At 42.9% G+C, this 20,000-nt stretch overlaps 1 protein-coding gene across 3 annotated transcripts in view; it reads right to left on the bottom strand.

Annotated features, from left to right (window-relative positions):
• The window catches only part of LOC147014063 (protein FAM117B-like), a 152,177-nt gene that overhangs the window by 85,628 nt on the left and 46,549 nt on the right, over nt 1-20,000 (bottom strand). For all 3 annotated transcript variants that reach the window (XR_015050628.1, XM_085851670.1, XM_085851669.1), the window contains exon 3: nt 7,312-7,404. Coding sequence is in view for 2 of the 3 variants with exons in the window: in XM_085851670.1 (XP_085707796.1) it covers nt 7,312-7,404 (93 nt within the window). In the remaining variant the exon portion in view is untranslated. The remainder of the gene's footprint in view (nt 1-7,311; nt 7,405-20,000) is intronic.

The raw sequence follows: 20,000 nt of genomic DNA on the forward strand, positions 1-20,000 counted from the left end.
AACCCCCAAAAAATTATGGCAGCTGCACTATTTCCACGGTCGCCGTACGGTGGCCTTGCGGTCTGTGTGACTACCTGCAGGCAATGCAGGGTCGACGCACGGTTCCCCTACGCCCGCCGTGCACCTACGCACGGCCTCCGTGGCAGTCTGTGTCGACCGTGCGTCCACCGTGCGCTACCGCTAGAGATCGGAGTATAGGTGTTTGCCTATACCGTGGTGCCCCCAGAATCCCAATTTAATTCGTTCCAGGAGGCTGTTCGGATTGCAAAAAGTTCTGATTCCAAAAATATTTTCCCAATAAGAAATAATGGAGTGAATTAATCCGTTGGTGGACCCAAAGAAAACCCACTTTCAAGACACTTTAAATTGAAATTCCCCATGTTTAAGGTAAAATAAGATGAGTAAATGACCTTCGGTGGCGGAATATTGTATGTAAACTGGTACAATCACCACATCCAAAGGTCTACACAGGCTCGTGCTCCGGCCTGGGTTCCGATCGCTCGCGCACTCTGCGAGAGCGCTGCCCCCAGGGCAGCTCATCAAACATGATGCCCGCAGAACCACAATCACTTTCATCAAATGCATCTGGCTGACGTAATCAGGGATATTCCAAATTACAACTGGTTTTGCTGTGAAATTCAATCCTTGCCCGACAGTCCGTCACACCACGTGATCGGATTGCTTTTTTTTGGTTATTAATTAAAACACAAAATGATTAAAAAAAACAAACATCACAAATGAAGGTGAAAACACGAGGTAAGGCCTGTCACATTTGGCTCGGGGGCCGGAGGGTCTACAAAATGTACGGGCACTAGTAATTATAAAGCGGCCGCAGTATTTCCACGGTCACACAATATAGCAGTCACATATGTTTTTAGCAGCGTCTCACGCGTAGCGAACACTGCTCATAGAGAGCTCGGCGTTGTTGTTCTTCTTCTTGTGAAGACAAAAACCTTAATCTCTCGTACTTGGCTCTTGTATATACAAGATCCGGATTGCCTTAAATACTGAGCACATGTACACATCCTCACATAGACGGTGCCTTTTGAGAGCGTCTATCATGAACTTTTAAATATATTCGGACAATTGCTTTAAAGTTTCAAAAAGTTGACGTTACTATTTAAAGATTATTCCATTTATCGTATTGTAATTTCGTAAATACATTATATATTTCGTAAATACACGATATATCGTAAATACACGATATATCGTAAATACATTATGACGGGTTTCGCAATTGGCTTAATGAAGAAACGTGACGAAATATTGGAAGTTGTTGTTGTTTTTTTTTTTTTAATTTAAGTTTTTTTTTAGCCGACAAAACCTTTCGGTTTTGGACGTTGCTGTTGGACACATTTGTCCTTGTTATTTTTCGGGTAACAGCACGGCGTATTTATAAATTGTGGAGACCGAAAACCTGGGTGTGCCGTACGGTCTTTGATTTGATGTTGCACGGTGACCTTAGGGCGCTCCTGCGGTGGCCATAGAATTTTGAAGGCAGACGCAAGGTGCCCGCAGGGGGACCCTAAGCCGAACCTGTGGCCAGACGGACAGTAACGAATGGGTTAATTTTTAATTTTTTACCAGTTCTTTTGTTTCGGCTTGTCGAATTTCTACGGCGAACGTAGAAATGAAAAAAAGTTATAACTCCGCGTTATAATTCCACGGCGACTTTACGACCTGTAAAATATAGCCATACGGCATAGGGCCACCCTGAGGCCACCTCAGTTTCTCTGCGGCCGCCGCACGTTTCTGTCAATTCAGAGGGCGTACAGCCGCCGGATCCTCGCCGTAGAGCAAATGTGACTGAGGCCTAAAGTATCGATCGACACACGAGAGATGCTTTCACGAGGACTTCCACCGACGAACTGAATGAACAAAGCGCGAAGATGCAGGTCGAATAGGTGGGGGAGACACGTGAACAAACATGAACGTCACGTTGTGTTCGGTTTTTTAAAATGTATTAGGTTTTTAGGGCAAAATTTTCTCGAAAAAATTGTTCCAATTCCAATTTGTTCAAACAATGGGGCATTCGGAATCTGGGGGCACCATGGTATATTATAGTTATAGTATATTCAGTTATATATACTGGTATATTTTTATTTCAGTAAAAAAAGAACTGGTATATATACCCACTCGTTACCGTCTGTCTGGCCGCACGTTCGCCTTGGGGCCCCCTTGCGGGCACTTTGCGTCTGCCTTGAAAATTCTATGGCCGCCGCGGCGATGCCCTAAGGTCACCGTGCGACATCAAATCAAAGACTACGGCACACCCACGTTTTCGGTCTCCACAATTTATAAATACGCCGTGCGGCTCCCCGAAAAATAAAAACATATGTGACTGCTACATTGTGTGACCGTGGAAATACTGCGGCCGCCGTATAATTGTTAGTGGCCGTAGATTTTGGAGACCCCACGGCCGCCGTGGCAAATGTGACCTAGGCCTCAAACATCAGTTGATTGTGGGAACACCAATGATGTGCATGTGCTGAGCTTGTGTTTATATTGGAGTAGATAGATGGATAGATGTTGCTAATAACTCGTTTTACTAGATTCGGCACAAACTTGTGGAATCCACTGATGCTCATGACTTTTGGTACAACCATCATACTTCATATTCTCCTGCCAGTAGGAGAAATTGGTTTGATAATATTACAATGGCCCTCAACTCTTTTGCTCTGATGAAGTGATAAAGCTTGAAACATCAGCTACACATTGTTTCCCATGGCAGTAAGCACACACTGTATAAACCTATTGATGGTTGATGACACTCCATTGCTCATCTTGTCTCCCCAAAACACCAACAGTCACTTTTCGAGATGAGTATACTGCTGCATAAACTCAAATGTGTTGGAACAATACCAAGTGCAGCTTACCATGGAGAGTTATGAATAGATACACATCCAAACCAAGGGAAGGGTTTTCCTCAAGGTTTGAAGTGCCTTGTTAAGTCAATCTCTAGATTATGCCCCTCTATATCGCCTCACCTCAAACAACATCACTGCAGACTGGGATAAGGAAAAATGTCTCAACTCAGTGTTTGCCTCAAAGTCTATCGACCAGTAAAATCCCATTAAAAATAATGGTGTAAAAAGAGATCCCACAAACTACAGACCAGCAAACTTGTTTACAACTAGAATGGCACTAGGTAGAGCGCGTACCTCCACCAGGCTGATTAGTTTACGTTTTGTATCCCACTGATAGGCTGGATCTGGATTCTTGCCCGAACTAAAATTTAATCAGCTTGTTCTTGTCACCTAACCAACTCATCCATCAAGTTTCGTCCAAATCCGTTCACAACTTTGAGATATTTTGTTCACAAACAAAAACAGACAGACAGGGGTGAAAACAACCTCCATCCACCTTCGGTACCAGAGGTAATTATAAGCAAAGCCAAATAATCCATCATTACTACTGACATCCAGACTTTCATCTGTTCAAACTGCCTGATCTCTGGCCATCAATTTGGATTTTGTCAGTCAACAATGGACAAGCTGCTGTTCCTCCCCAAGTAAATTGGTAGTGGTCAGGACCATGACCTTCGAAGTACCCCAAGACTCAAGCATTTGACAGTCTGGCATCCTGCTCGGCTCACCACCTGGAGCATACATACAAGGTCACCTTTGCATACCTGGCTGACCTCCGCCACTCGTGCAGTGAACACATTGGTATTAATGGAACCCTCTTCCCCTTCTCTCTCCTCCCACGGCAGTGTCTGGTAGTCAGTATTGTTCCAAATCTATATTAACGACCTCTCCTATGCAGTATTGAATAATCTTCAAGTAGGATTGTCAGGCCAAACTCAGATGACATTGATCCTCACACCTTCCATTTCTCTTGATGAAAGATTGCTGTCCAATTCCTTATCTCCAGGCACATATCCTTCAATATGTTGAAGTTGAGAGCTGGTCTGCTCTGCTTCGGCCTTCTATGTTTAAGTGTCCAGAGTACAAGATTGGAAACAGGTTCGTTTTTTTTTTGGCGGTAGCAGTGCCTAGCAAACCTGAGATCTTCTGCATTTAACCATCAGCCTCAAAGAGCTCAATGGCCCTCTTTCATTTGCCATATTTTAAGAACCAATGGACATTTAAAGCAGAGCAGAGAAGTGGAGCATAGCATAGCATCCATCAAGTCCCTTCTTGTGGGTCAGAGTGAGGGTTCATGCTTCACTTGGATAAAGCAGGACAGACTCAACTGTTACTGGTAACATGGTCATGAACGTCGTTCCTTGATACACCAACAAAGTTTTGACTTCCATATTCTTAAAAGTTTGTTCAAAGTTCTCCATGTGACAGCTTTATTTTGTTTGATAGCCTGAGCAGTTGTATGAACTGCACCCAGGAACCAAGACATGAAGCCATTGACTATAAAGTTTTATTCCATTGTTTGATAGGATTGAGACCTTTTTTGACTGGTTGAATAAAATCACTTGAGTTTTACTAGCATTAATTGTTAGCCCCATCTTGCCAGCACTTGTTTCAACCCTCTTGAGAATTTTTTGTACTTGCTCAATTTCTTCTCAGAATCCTCTCTTCCTTTTTGCAGATGACTCCGCATTGTGTACACATCACCCCATCCCACTGACAGGCAGATAACAGCAGCATCACTCTGCTGATTTGGAATTGATTTGGTGCTAATCTGACAAGTGGAATGTCTAAATCCTGGCCAATCTCAGCATATCGCTTTCATCCAGGATTAGCCACTGGAAGAAGTTCTGTCTCTTAAACTTGTAAGCATCACCATCAGTAATGACCTCCAGAGCTTTCCTGGGCTGACCATATCGCAAAGATAGATCCAAAAACAGCGGCAGACTGGGCAGCCTTCATCACACCAAGAATTTCATTGAAAAAAAAAAAAACAACAAAAAAACCCATCAGAACCACTTACAGCATACAAAGCCTTTGTCCATACGTCAATGGAGTACTGCTTCCGCCTTAGGGCTGTGGGCCCCATCATCTCTGGGAATCAAACTATCAACACTATTTGTATTTCTCACAATGAGGCTGAAGCACAAGGCTGATCGGCTGTTGCTGTCACCCACATGACAGAGTGGTATTTTTCTATTAATCCCGAGTGTATCCATCGTAAAAAAAAATACACAAGCAACTTTTTTTTTAACGGCTTCTCTGCCAGTCAAGCTGTCCAGCTCCATCCCTTTCAGTCCTTTAGGATGCATGTGTTCTTGCAGTAAAACCCCTCTTGGTTCAACTCCCAAAATCCTGGCTTCCCACCCACCTCCACTCTTTTGTTCCTTTCTCCCAATTATGGAACTTCCTTGAAGAGATGGTTCAATTGCACCCATCCTTCCCATACCTTTACACCACTCCATTCACCACCAAGCCTCACTCCAAGACCCCCAAAACTCCCCCCTCCTCGCTCCCTCACACACTCCCTCATCCACTTGGCAGGCACAGCCCTGACAAGCAACATTAAGAGCTTTTACTCCACTATTTTATATGCCATATGTGGCAGCATGCACAGAAAGTTTACAAGTGTATAGTTGGCAGCTGTTACCACTTTAACTGCAGAAATATTGTCTCATTTAATCACATTCGCTTTAGTTTTCTATTTGTCTTGGGCTGAAACAGACTTAAAGAAACACAGCTGTATTTGTAAATTTCACACAAGCAGATGGAATTTCAAATTTGTAGTTACCTGAAATTTTAAAAGGTCAAGGGGCTGTTAAACAACAAAAACAATTTTAAAAAAGGCCCCACAAACTATTTCTGATACATCAAGTGCCAGATTTGAATCCTTCCAGCAATGGATGTCTGCTTAACAATGGCTTTCAAAGTAAAGCAAACAAGAGCAGTTCAACAGTGGGAAAAGAGACGCGACTGACATTTTCAGCATTTGTCCTTCATCCGATCAAAAGGACCCATCAGAGCAAAAAAAACAAAAAAATAAAAAATAAAAAAAAAAACTTAAGTGCTCTTTTGTTCTGATGAAGGGGTAATGGTCAGAGTCGGCCTCACCGTTTTCAGTTGATAAAATTCATTGTTCAACTTATCGGCCAGTGTAGAAGGTCACGACTCACAAATTTTCAGAAAGTCTCGCACTTCATTACCTGCTTAGCTATGCGTAGTCAAAGTACAAGTAACTTGTTTGTTCATACTTTTCTTGTGTGTCATCTTCTAGAGGAATGGCCTGGATTAAACAGTTACTGGACTAGAGGGAAAGGAGAAAGTTGGGGAGAAGCAACACCAAGTTTTAGAGCAAAATTGATTTATGTCTGATATACATGTAATGATGTACCTGTAACTAATCCTCAGAAATAAGGGTCATTTCACACTTCTTGTAGCATTTGTTGAAGCTTGTCTGGTGTTCCCATCTTGAGAACATTGCTCAAAAAAAAAAGTGGAATCCTGGGTTCAAATCCTACAAACTGATGACTTGTTTTTCTCCCGACGATTGTAATTCATATTCAAACTGGAAGGGTACTCGGAAGAGTGCATACCTCCGCAATGTAATGCCTGATCAACGAGAACATATCGGGCCCAATACATTTTTGAAATATCATGCTATGTATCGTTTTTGGCCTCATCTCTCAATAGTGAAGAATCACTTTGAAATAAAAAAATTCGCGGATCCAGATGTGGATATCAATTTATTCCCGTCACACACTCAACCTGTCCACCAAGTTGTCCGAATCCATCCACTTTTTTTTTTTTTAAAGATATCCTGGAAACAAACAGACAGGATGTCATGCAAAGCACAACAATTGCAAAATTACGAAAAAAAGCTAATTTGACCTCAAAAACAGTTGGTGGTTAAATGCAGCGACCTGGAATGCAAATCCTCTTCAAATTTCAAGTGAATCTGATGAAAATTAAGGAATTCAGTAATTTTACAAATCTGTTGACCTTCAGCTAAGTTGACATTTTCACTTGAAAATCAATAGGCTTCTTGCTTATGACTAACTCTACCATTTCATGAAGTTTTGTGAAGATCGGTTTAAAATTGTGACCTGTAAGTGATTGACAAACAGGCAGAGGTGAAAACAACTTCCTTCCACCTTCGGTGGTGGAGGTAATAAAACAATCTCTTCTAACGTCCTTATCCTGCATGTGATACACAAGCTCTGCCACGAGCCTTAGATCACAGAAAGTTAAAATATATATATTTGACAAACCTTAAAATTGTAAAAAAAACAAAACAATCCATCAACCATTTGCTTTCTCCATACACAGGCTAATATAATGAAAAGTCAGAAACAAAACAGTACACGACACAACCCGTCCAAAAGTCCATGTGATCATGACACTGCCCTTTTTAAGTGGTGGCCTATGCTGATGTCCCGTTGGATCTCACCTCCCTCCGTTGCTCTGAGCTGCTCCATGCATCAACTCGCCACGTGGTTCCTTTTTCCCTCTCACCGACATCATCCGACCAGGTACTTGGTGTCTGCAATAAAAGAGAAACCCAAATCAACCACTTCACAGTGAAAATTGACTGCTGTGCCAACCGACAGTTGTAGCATATGCAAACAGCAAAACACAGTTAGTGGAGTGCAGAGCAGGATTCCACAAGAAAGCAAAAGCAGAGTGATGCCAAAGGAGGGTAAAATATTGGAAAGAAATAAATAAAGAGAGGGACACTAGAACAGCACTCAGTGGAGAGAATACTTCCGCCAGGCTGAACAGTTTAAGTTTTGTATTCCACCGATAGGCCGGTCTGCCAACCTGATCCAAAATCGAATCGGCTTGTTCTCGTCAGATAACAAACTCCCTCCACCTAGTTTTGTCACAACTCGTCCACAATTTCTTGAAATACCGTGCTATAGATCATTTTTGGCCTCATCTGTTAATGGTGAAGAATTATTAATGAAAAATAAATAAAAAGTTATGGGATCCAGATTTTCACCAAAATATAATCAATTTGTCCTCGTCAAACACCCAACCTGTCCAGCAAATTTCGTCCGAAACAATCCATAACATTTTGAGATGTTGTGCCCACAGACAGACAGACAGGAGTGAAACAACCTCCATCCACCTGTGGTGGTGGAGGTAAAAACAGCAGTGAAGGAGGTCGTCACGAGAAGGTTGATGACATTGAACCATTACATTATGTAGATCACATTAAGTTATGTTTTGATATCTGTGTCTGTGAACAGGATATCTCCAAAAGTTATGGACAGATTCAGATGAAACTTGGTGGACAGGTGGGGTGTATAGACAAAGAAGAATAGATTCGGCTTTGGTGAAGATCTGAATCCGGATACGATAATCTATTAATTTTTACAAGCAAATCGTCACCATTAAAAGATGAAGCCAAAATGATATATATCATGATATCTCAAAAAGCTGTGTATGGATGACGATAAAAAAAAAAAACACTTGGTGGATGAGTTGGTTAGATGACAAGAACAAGCCAATTAGATTTTGGTTCAAATCAGCAGATCCGGCTCGTCGGTGAGATACAAAACGGAAACTGTTCAGCTTGGCGGAAGTATGTGCTCTATCGAGTGCAGTTCTAGTTTACTGCTGCAAGGCCTGCGATTGTCAGCAGGCACTATTTGTCCGAATTTTCCGAACATTCATTTCAATGTACCTACATTCGATATCACCATGGCTTGCTGTGCATGAGCAACCAACTCACCATCAAGGGGAGGCACATGCGAGGACAGAAACGACAGCACGAGAAAATACACAAGGTGGTAAAACAATGGCACCAGCAGAGATGCGCTCCAGGTGAAGTGCAGGCCCCAGCCAATACTCCCATCTCATCCTAACCTCTCAGTTCACGGCACATCATCCACCACCTTTAAATCTTCATAATTGCCGGCATGTCCCTCAAAGGCAATTGCTGTGGCTGGAGCCGACATGAAAGTGGCAGGCCGAGACTGCCTGCAGCCAACATCCATTTGAACAAAACTGTCATGCTTCACGGCGATGATGTGGCCGAGCAGTTCTGAACGTCATAATGCCAGTGGGGACTTAGGATATATTTCAGAATCAACCAAGTGCCTTCACGTCGTAAAAATAAAACTGATGCGATCTCATATTGGAAGCATGGCGATGTCGGAGCCTCATTGGGGTATGGCAGTTAAACCTGGGATGATCCTTTGCAAGGAAAAGTGCTCAACATCCCTTACTCTACCATTTCATGCAATTTTGAATCATGTCGGGGTGCCAGCACAAAGGCCAACATATTATGGAAGATAATGTGGGGTCTGATCTCTGCAGGCGAAAATAAAGAAACAAATGGCACAGCGAGATTCACCTCCTCTCCAAAAGAAGAAGACTCCAGTATGCTCCACAATGCCGTACCTCCTGCAAGCACCAAATCAGATAATTCTGCGAGGAATTAACTCGGGATGAAATTAACAAGATGTGAGTATGCAACTGAACTCTCGTACTGCCCCCCTGTTCTATCATCATCATAATTGGTGCAAATAGGGAATTAAAGGAACCTCCAAGAACGGTGAAAGGTGAAAATGAGTGGAATCATTGCAGAGTAATGAAATCAAAAGTCGAGTTTTACATTGGTATTACCAAAGGAACATGCTCGCACCAATATTAGAAACCAATTGCAGCTGCATACCATTAAAAAAAAAAACCCCCCCAAAAAAAAAACAAAACAGACAGACAAGAGAAATAATGATAATGAAGAATACATGACAGCCAGGATAAGAATGAAGAAGCAGAAAGAGCTAATGGAAGAGAGGACAGGAATACATAGATGGGAACAAAATAAATAATGAAATGTGTATAAAGTAGAGAAAGAAAAAGTTCAAACATCTTACAAGTTTCATGTCACATGCCTTTGGAGGCACTGCTTATATGCTACACCAGTGCACACCTTATGAAACACCTATTGATATGTGGCTTCACCATCCACACATAAGGCCAATGGAAGACTTCTCATGCACATATTGGCTGTCTGCATCGAGGCAGTCTCCGCACGAACAATGACCACTTTAAACTTGCACTGGGCATGCACTATTAAGCCGTGAAGGTGCTGCAACCCACAAACATGTGGCATTTTTAACATCCAGCAAACATTAGAACTTCCTTCTTTTTTTTTTTCTTTTTTTTTCTCTTCGGAATGCTCACGAACACCAAATGACAAAGAAAGATGAAAAAAGCTGGAGGGGAGCTCTCACATTCCAGTAAGGTTATCTGCGACACGGAACGTCGAGGCCATGGACAATCGGACTCCAACAAGTCATTGTGCCCTAGTTTCTCGCCTTAATGTCACACAAGGCCACGGCATGGACCGCTTAGTCCCCCTCTGCACACCCTTTCCTCTTCTCTAGGCCAAGATAAAGCTCCAAGCCTCAAATGACTTCCCAGAGAAGGAGAAACAGGATGATGGGGGCAATGGAAGGTCTCGCAGGCTGGCGCCAGAGCCGTGAAAGGCAGAAAAGTGTTCCTACTGCGAGGCATAGGCCCAATAATAAAATGTGGCCTCACAGGACCACCCAGTCCCCGCCAGGCGGGTCCTAATCCATTCACTTGCCGTCAGTCGGTGCATAAAAGCCTTGCCACCGATGGGGAGCTCTGGCTGCTTGGGGGAGGGGTGGCGAGACCCTTAGCACCACCCAGTAAGGCCCCCTTCTCAAACACAGCCTTCGGAGGCTATGAGAGTGAGCTTTGTGTCCCGAGAAACTGAGAGCCAAAAGGAACACAAGTCGGTCTCGCTCTCTCAGCTGCCTGGCCTTTAGTGGAATGGGTCTGAGGAGGCTATTTATCTTTTGCTCATATAAGCGAGAAAAATCAGGCCATTCTTGTAGCACATTTGTTGTTGGCTGAACAGCAACAACCATGGGAACAACAAGGTTGAGGCAGTTAAAGTGTCAACATCACAATGGGAAGCATTCTGATCAGCGAATCACCAACAAAATGTGAGGCAACGAAAGGACACGAGAAATTCCATCAATGCTTTGCAATGTCAAGGTAATAAATTATAACAAAAGAATATTGGCACTCAGCTACCATTACATTTCACAATGACTCTGGAAAGGGAGGATTTGCAGCTTTACCCAACGATGAGATCTGCACTTCTGTGCAGAGCCTCAACGATCTCCACCCTCAGCTGATGCCGACACACGAGCTGGCAACGATGTTGCCTATTGTCTGACCAGGCCATGGGTGTGAACTACCCCAAAGACGTGCAGGACATGCCCAAATAAGTTTTATCCCTCAAAGGAAATCTGAAACAAAAACGTTTCTGGGGATCTGGGGGGGGGGGGGGTATGTATCCTTCCAAATTTGGAACCCTTGAGAGGTTTTTCAAGTTACTGCAGTGGCAATTAATTAAGTGAGGGTAATGGGCAAAAGAGAAGGGGGGAAGGGGGCTGGGTGAAAAGTGGAGGTGTTTTTTTTTTTTGTCTCAATAGACCTAACATCATCATCCTGTGCAGTCAAAACGGTGTTTACAAGTGCTCGTTGGAGATTCCAATGCTTGCACACGACATAGCCTTTCAAATGAAGCGGAATGAGATGGTGAAGATGGGAAAAATCCACACTAAATAATGAGGATAAGTCTAACACAAAAGTGTGGACTGACTCAAGTGTAGGCCATACCAAGAGGGGCACGCAAAGTTTTCCCTCTCTGAAGGTCATTGGCTAGTTGGCTTCATCTTTACCAACAATGTCTTGGTACTTTGACACCAGCTCAGTTTCCACAAGTTCAGAACCCAAATCCTAATTCTAGGACCTTGCATTCAGGCAAACTTAAACCCACAAATTCTGAAATACTAATTGAGCGTCTAATCATTGTACTCCTGGAACCACAGAGACCAACTGTACTCCAACTACACGTGTATTGTTTTTCTTGCAATATATTACACTAAACTACAAATGTGCGCACATAATCTGTGATCGCAAAATAACATGAAGGAAAAGAGAAAAACTCAACAATCCTTTCATGTAAAAGAGACTTCATTTTACCATGGGTGAACAAAGTGCAAACAAGATGCCTGAAAGAAGGAAGAAGGAAGAGGAATAAACAAAGAGATCGAACACCCACTTTCAAACGAGTTGTGGTGGTTCCAAACATGTGCTGCCTTTTATTTTTTTGGCTGCTGGTTGCATCATTGGTTAGGGGCCCCTATTACCAGTACACTGGTACTCATTTCGCAGACCTCGGAAGGATGACAGGCTGAGTCAACTCCCTGGTGTTAATGCAGCGGAAAACAGAGCTCGAACTCAGAACCCTAGGATCCCAAGCCACCACCCTAACCGCCAAGTCAACGCCAGGCTTTAGTTGTGATGGTGCTGCTCTATGACGCAACTGATAGTCCGAACCTCAATGTGCTCGTAGTGACGTGACAATGTTGCACTGGACAAGACACTGTGCCCACATCACTCATTCACTCCGATTATGGAAGACTAAAAACAATTCAAGAAATAGGAAAGAAAACATGTACCACAACTTTCCACACCCTGAGCAAACCGTTGCACATGTCACAAAGCCAAATCACCAATGCCAGAAGAGGCTGCCAGGGCCCCTCAACCTCAGCTGAGTCAACTTCAAAGAAGAGAGGGGAGGGCAGCATTTAGAACTTTGACAAAATGAAAAGAAAAATGGCTGCGAAAGGTACCTTGCAGTCCAAGCACACAACAAAAGAGTACATCTTTGCATCACCGACAGATGAAGACGATACAAATGGTGATGAAGCTTCATGTCTGCAAGCATTTGCTCTGAAGCCAGTCGAGTTTCTTTGGCAGTTTATGCAAGGCCGGCTTTATTATGGCACATAAAAATAGCTTTACATTGATGGTGCCGTGACTTTTCCTGCTGAGTGCAGCCATCTAGCTGGAATGTAGAAACAGGGTGGCATGCCTCGGCTTTGTTGTCCAACATGGCCGGCCCAATCAGCATACCTTACTATATCAGGAAAATGTATTGAATGTTAAAACTCATCAAACAAGCTTCGAGTTTAACAATGTTTTTCCTTTGCACCAATGGATTAACAAGAAAACACATGCCCAAAGGTCTAGATTCCGTTTGCCCAAGGATCAAAGGCTCATGGTGGAGCTTGGCTACAAAAGGATAACAATATAAACACACCGACACACATCTCAAAAAGATAATTACAATCACAACTAGCATCCGTTGAAGACAAAGTCTTCGATATCCCCCGCCATAGTAAATGAGGATTAACAAACATATTCCCTAAGCGTGTGCAATATGTATGTGAAGTTTCCCCATGATCTGACCAGCCGTTCTGGAGATGTTTGGAGGTTTTAGGGTAAATTCAATATGGCCGCCAAACTACGTGACCTATCAATTAGAAATTAACAAACTTCTGAAAGGATGTCTTGGGGAAAGTGTATGTGAAATTTTGCCTCAACCTGTCCAGCCGTTCTGGAGAAGATTTTTAAAAATTTATTAATTTTCAATTCAAGATGGCTGACGAACCATGTGACCTATGACATCATAAATTTACATTCTGCCTCCAATCCTCCAGTGGAATAAGTGTGTGAAGTTTCTTGTTATCAGATGAGGTGTGTTTTTCTATCCAAGATGGCCACCAAACCATGCGACTTGTGATGTCATAATTTTTACTATGTATGCAGACATGATGGAAGATGATAGCTGCAAATTTTTGCTTCGTTAGGTTATGAGATTCCAGAAAAAAACATTATTTAATATTTTTCTTGAATCCAACATGGCTGCCAAACCATGTGACCCATCAATTAGAAAATATCAAAAGGCACCAGTTCACCACTTGCTTGATATGTGTACCAAATTTCGTAAATATATCGAGGGGATTTGTAGTTAAGCTCCGGAAACGAAATGTGACGGACGGACGGAACCCATTTCTATATACCCCGCCAACTTCGTTGGTTGGCGGGGGATAATGACAATTACAGGGAATATGCATACACATATGGCAAATGTAAAAATTATTTTGCCAGTCACCATAAACTGCTATGCACTTTAATGAGCATTTCAATCCAAATCTTGTTCTCCTGATGTCACTGTGCTTATAGAACAACCACTTTTAGGCTTGTGAGGATGTCTGCAATCTGCTTCCCCGCTCTGGAAATGCTTTGCCAAATGTCTAACGGTGCTCATATCAATGGTAGAGTTGCCAGACACATTCATTAAACACCTATGGATATCCAATGGAGGAATCTAACAACAGTAAGGAATTAAACAACTGTTCTCTGCTTCATACGCACATCTAGCGGGCCAGCCATTTTGAAAGTGTGGTGTAATTTTGTCAGATGACCCATCAGTGCCACTCAATTTAAAATGGGTGGGAGATACTGTTCAATGCAGGGGCAACAGCTCCAGCCTTAACACTTACACTCACCCCTAATTAACCGTGACAAAATAAATCAAGAGGGGTTGTGGGAAGCGAGCTGTAGCTAACTTACCTAACCTCCTTACCATGCTATCCCCCTTAGTTGCAAACAAAATTTCAAAAATGTACAATTTTTATATATAATTCCATAGATAGTGGGTATTTCTTTCCAGTGTCCTCACTCTGATGTCCTGGTGAGGGGAAATAATGGCTTCCAAAAACACAAAACAGGCCCCACATCCCCCAATGGATGTCACCTGCTCCAGCTGTCACCTGAGCTGAAATAGCCAATTTGAAAACGATCTATCCAATTTCACAGGTTACCTGCTATGAGAGTGGAGAAAGTCAGTTTGGAGAACAAGGCAGGGCACCAGACTGCATCAAAAGCTCAAGATATGTCCAGAGAAGGAGGAGGAGATTGGGACCAGACTCTGTGCAGAGTGTTGGTACTGCTTACGGTAAGCAGTCTCCTTGGCTATTGGGCACAATCCTGGATGGGTCGCCACTCCGACACAGTATACCAGCATGCTGGCACTCATTTTGCTGACCTCGGAAGGATGACAGGCCGAGTTAATCCCACCTGGTATTAATTCAACAGCTGAGTAGGATTTGAACTCAGGACCCTCGGATCAAAAGCCCTCCACCCTAACCATTAAGCCAACACCAAGCATACATGTCCAGAGAGGCGGCCCTTATCTCATGTCTGATAGAAGGTTTCCATCCATTGTTTGGAGAGTAGAAGCAGCATATCCAAGGTAGTGTGACCAGGTCTGAATCCAAATTCATGATCTGAGATTAGGCTGTTGCAGAAAAGCAATGATTTTATGTCAACTGCAATGATGGATTCCATGACCTTGGTGATTGGAAGTGAGGTAATTGGTCTGTAGTTAAGAGCATCCGTTTTGACACCTTTTTATGTAATGCAGTGATGTTGGCCAATTTCCAAGCCGATGCAAGATGACCATCGTAAACGACAGGGTGAAAGTTGCTCGCAAATCAATCTGTGTACAAAAGGAAACCTTTGAATAGCAAATGTAATCCTTGAAACAAAAGCAATGGATGCACCCCATCATGAGGAATAATTTTTCTCTCATACAAATCGATATTACAGTAAACAGCAAGTTAGATGCGAGAGTCCATACTCCACAGAGCTCATGATTAATGAACTATTCTTGCAGGTGAAGGATAATGTCACTCTGTCAGCAGAGAGGTAGAACAATGAAGTCAACAAGATGCTGATTGAGGTACTATGCTAACCACCATGGGAAGCTGACGTTTCAGGCATTTAACCCTCTTTTTTATAAACAGTCAAGACACATGAAAGGGCTAGAATACTGAATGGATCAGGACACAACAGAACAAAAGGAACAGTAGCGAGAGACAGAGACAGAGACAGAGACAGAGACACTTCTACTCAGAAGGGTTAATGTCAGAAACATCAGCTCCTCCTTGCTTCCCATGATGGTTAACATACCCCAATCAACGTCCTGTCAATTTAAGTTGCCTTTTTTACTTTCTGGGGTATTAGTGCTACATTTTCTCATAAATAGGACCAAAAACCCATGGTAAGACAGTTGCTGGAGTAAATTAACCATAATTGCTTGGATTCTTCATCTGTTTTACATTTCTCAAAAAGTTTTAAAAGTGGACTTGCACCAGTAAGGAACTGATCTTTATATTAAGATTTTCATTGCATGAAAGGCTTTTTTGGAGCCAAAAAAACATGCTTCTGTTTGGTAGGAACACGTGCAACTCATCTGTAACCATTGGAGTCTGTCAAGTCGAAAGCACTCGGGGTTGTTGGGTTGTTGTTAGCTTTGACGAAGCAAAATAAAATAAAATAAAGGCATTTCAAAGATGTCTGATTGTTCAAAAAGAATACTTGCAAGTATTACAGTAAAAAAAACCGAGACTTAACATGGTTTTGCCCAAATTACGGCGATGCAATGTCGACCAATGAAAAAAAAAAAAAAGTTTCCTCATTTCAAAAAAATTAATAAATAAAAACTTTCCAAGCTCGGTGAAAGTATGCACCACCTCGAAGTGCCAACAGAGGTATTATTTTAACAATAGATTATGAAAAAAATAAAGAAAATATTTTCAAACAATAGGCAAACACTGTTTGCAGCAATTCAGTTCAAAGCCATGCACAACAATCTTTGTGGAAAGAACTGTTAAAGGACAGTCTACATTGGAAAAGTTGATTTTATCTAAGTGTTCATGCAGAGAGAAAAAAGTTTGAAAGTGGCAAATAACAAACGAAGACTTGAACCATTGTTTTCAGCAGCCACTCCCAAGTGCTGGCATGTGGAATGCAGCATTGGACACTTGTGCCAAAGGCCCAAAGCCTGCACGTCTGAGCCGCTGTTGTTGTGCATCACCAAACAGAAAATCCAGCTCTGCTCATTGGATTACGAGGGGCTAAAATGCTCAACAAAGTAACTGGCTCATTGTACATGATGTGGGTATAACTAAAAAAGCACCAAAAGCGGGTGGTCATTGTTGACGAGCAAGTGGTTGTGTTAGCCATGCGGAAGCAGATAACTGTTAATGGCAACCTAATTTCAGATACGCAAAGTCCTCATTGAAGACCAGCTTTTGAATGTACTCTGTGAATGTGCACGTTCAGACAAATCTCAACCCAATTGAAACAACATGTGTATTGCGTCAAGCCGGTACACTGTCATGATGGGCCAGCTGTTTTCATTCGATACACCTCGTTGGCATACGGGTAGCTGACCCAGCCCTGACCCAGGCTCCGACGACCCTGCCATCCACCCCCATCCCATATATTTCTATGGCCGGGGTGCAACATCGGAGAGCAAAGCATGGACTAGTGGTCAAAGCACATGGGGGAAAAAAATGCTATTAAACGCTCAAACACAAATAGGTCTTTCATTGTCTGCAAGGAAAGAAAATAAAACAATCAAGTGATGGTAAGCAGTCAAACCTGGTCACAAAGACCAAGGCAGTCAACCATTGATGGAGAAGAAAAAACACATTTCATACTTCAAGTTTGTTTGTTTGTTCTTCTATGGTGTCCCAAGCTCATGGAAGACATCCTAAATATATCACATGGGGGTCAAAGACATTAGGAGACAATGGGCAAATCAACTCTACATTTGAAAAAGACACCACAACATTACAAGTCAAACACTTGCAATAAAACCAACTTATCTATTGCTCTTCAAGACTTATGCAGGTTAGCCAAATGTTGGTTTAGGTTTTGCAGTCGAACCTTAAAAAAGCATTGCTAGAACAATTTCAATTTGCAAAGTAACTGGCACAAGTTCATGGGAAATACGTATATTCAAAAATCGGAGCACCACAAAGTAGTATGGCGAACAAGCAGGCAAGGCAGAGGTCTGACGGTTCAACGAGAGTCGTCCGTTGTGGACTATGTGCTCGGTGTTAAGTAATCTCCCAAGAGGGCAAGGGGCATCACGTGACTGCAATATGCAGATGGTGAGACCTTATGTCGTTTTTCATCAAGACATTTTAAGTTGGGGTGAAATGAGGGTTCATTCTTTTGAATCCAAATCCATCCATATTCCCCTCAATCAGGCAAACGCTGAGGCTCAGTCTCAGCTGTAAAGGCTATGGTCTCCATATTTTTGGATTCCAAAAAAAAGTAATTATGATTTATGCCAAGTACAGGTACTGTGAGATCACTGCCTTAAAGGGGGCTGTGTACCAAATTTCAACGACATTGTTTGGCAGTTCATTCCATCCATGCAGTTTGGAAAAAAAAAAAAACCAAAAAAAAAAAACGAGTACTTCATGGTATGTACTAGTTTTTGTGCACAATGCCCAAAATCTGCTTACGTATTGATGCTCTAGGTGAAAGAATTGAGATATAGTAGACAAAAAAAAGAATGGAAACACCAGGGTATGCAGGCCATACAACATACAGTTGTGGCCAAAAATATTGGCACCCTTGCACTTTTTTCAAATAATGCATCATTTCTTCCAGAAAAATTGTTGAAATTAAAAAATATTTTGGTATCCACAAATGTATTTCTTTGGTTGGCCATGGAATAAAACCAAAAAAAAGCTGAAATTTTTTTCTTCTAAATCTTAGCTTATTTCACACAGAAATCTTAAAATGGCCCAGACAATATTATTGGCACCTTTTAGAAATAATTACATTTTAAGCAGGTGATTCTCCTTTACTTTGGAATTGAACTCACCTATGGTGAGTCGCAGGTGCTTGCAATATAAAAAAATCACTCATTCAAGCAGTTTGAATAGAGGGAAAAAAAAAAGTGTCGTGCTGTTTTGTGTCACTGTGTGTACCAAATGAGCATGGGGAAAAGAAAGAAAAATCAGAGAATTGTCTGAGGTCAGACAACAAGATTGTAGCCAAGCATGGACAACTTCAAGACTACAAGTCCATCTCCAGAGACCTTGATGTTCCTGTGTCCACCGTACGTAATGTTATCAATAAGTTTAAGGCCCATGGCACTGTAGCAAACCTCCCTGGACGTGGCCGCAAGAGAAAACTTGATCGAACATCGCAGCGAAGGATTATTTGAATGGTGGAGAAAGCACCTCGATCAACTGCCAAACCGATTCAAGCTGATCTTCAGACACATGGTAGAACAGTTTCAACTCGCACCATCCGTCGCCAACTCCCTGAAAGAGGGTTCTATGGTAGCAGACTGTGGCATATCCGAAGGTTTGCAGGGTGAAAGGCCAGACACCACATAAGTCGAAGCTCCACGTTTATTACCCAGGGAGGCACACACTGCGCATGCGCGTGGCGGTAGCTTCACAGAAAATGACACAGACCCAGGAGAAACCCACTGCTGAGAGAGAGGAGAGAGAGACAGAGAGACAGGAGACAGAGAGAGAGAGGAGACAGAGAGACAGAGAGACAGAGAGAGAGAGGAGACAGAGAGACAGAGAGACAGAGAGAGAGAGGAGACAGAGAGACAGAGAGACAGAGAGAGAGAGGAGACAGAGAGAGAGAGGAGACAGAGAGAGAGAGGAGACAGAGAGAGAGAGGAGACAGAGAGACAGAGAGACAGAGAGAGAGAGGAGACAGAGAGACAGAGAGACAGAGAGAGAGGAGACAGAGAGACAGAGAGACAGAGAGAGAGAGGAGACAGAGAGACAGAGAGACAGAGAGAGAGAGGAGACAGAGAGACAGAGAGACAGAGAGAGAGAGGAGACAGAGAGACAGAGAGAGAGAGGAGACAGAGAGACAGAGAGACAGAGAGAGAGAGGAGACAGAGAGACAGAGAGAGAGAGGAGACAGAGAGACAGAGAGACAGAGAGAGAGGAGACAGAGAGACAGAGAGACAGAGAGACAGAGAGAGAGGAGACAGAGAGAGAGGAGACAGAGAGACAGAGAGACAGAGAGAGAGGAGACAGAGAGACATAGAGAGAGGAGACAGAGTGAGAGAGGAGACAGAGAGACAGAGAGACAGAGAGAGAGGAGACAGAGAGACAGAGAGAGAGGAGACAGAGAGACAGAGAGAGAGGAGACAGAGAGAGAGAGGAGACAGAGAGACAGAGAGACAGAGAGAGAGGAGACAGAGAGACAGAGAGAGAGGAGACAGAGAGACAGAGAGAGAGGAGACAGAGAGACAGAGAGAGAGGAGACAGAGAGACAGAGAGAGAGGAGACAGAGAGACAGAGAGACAGAGAGAGAGGAGACAGAGAGACAGAGAGAGAGGAGACAGAGAGACAGAGAGAGAGGAGACAGAGAGACAGAGAGAGAGGAGACAGAGAGACA

Source organism: Eptatretus burgeri, chromosome 13, assembly GCF_056783735.1.
Source record: "Eptatretus burgeri isolate ZD-2024b chromosome 13, Ebu_testis_v1, whole genome shotgun sequence".
Lineage (NCBI taxonomy): Eukaryota > Metazoa > Chordata > Myxini > Myxiniformes > Myxinidae > Eptatretus > Eptatretus burgeri.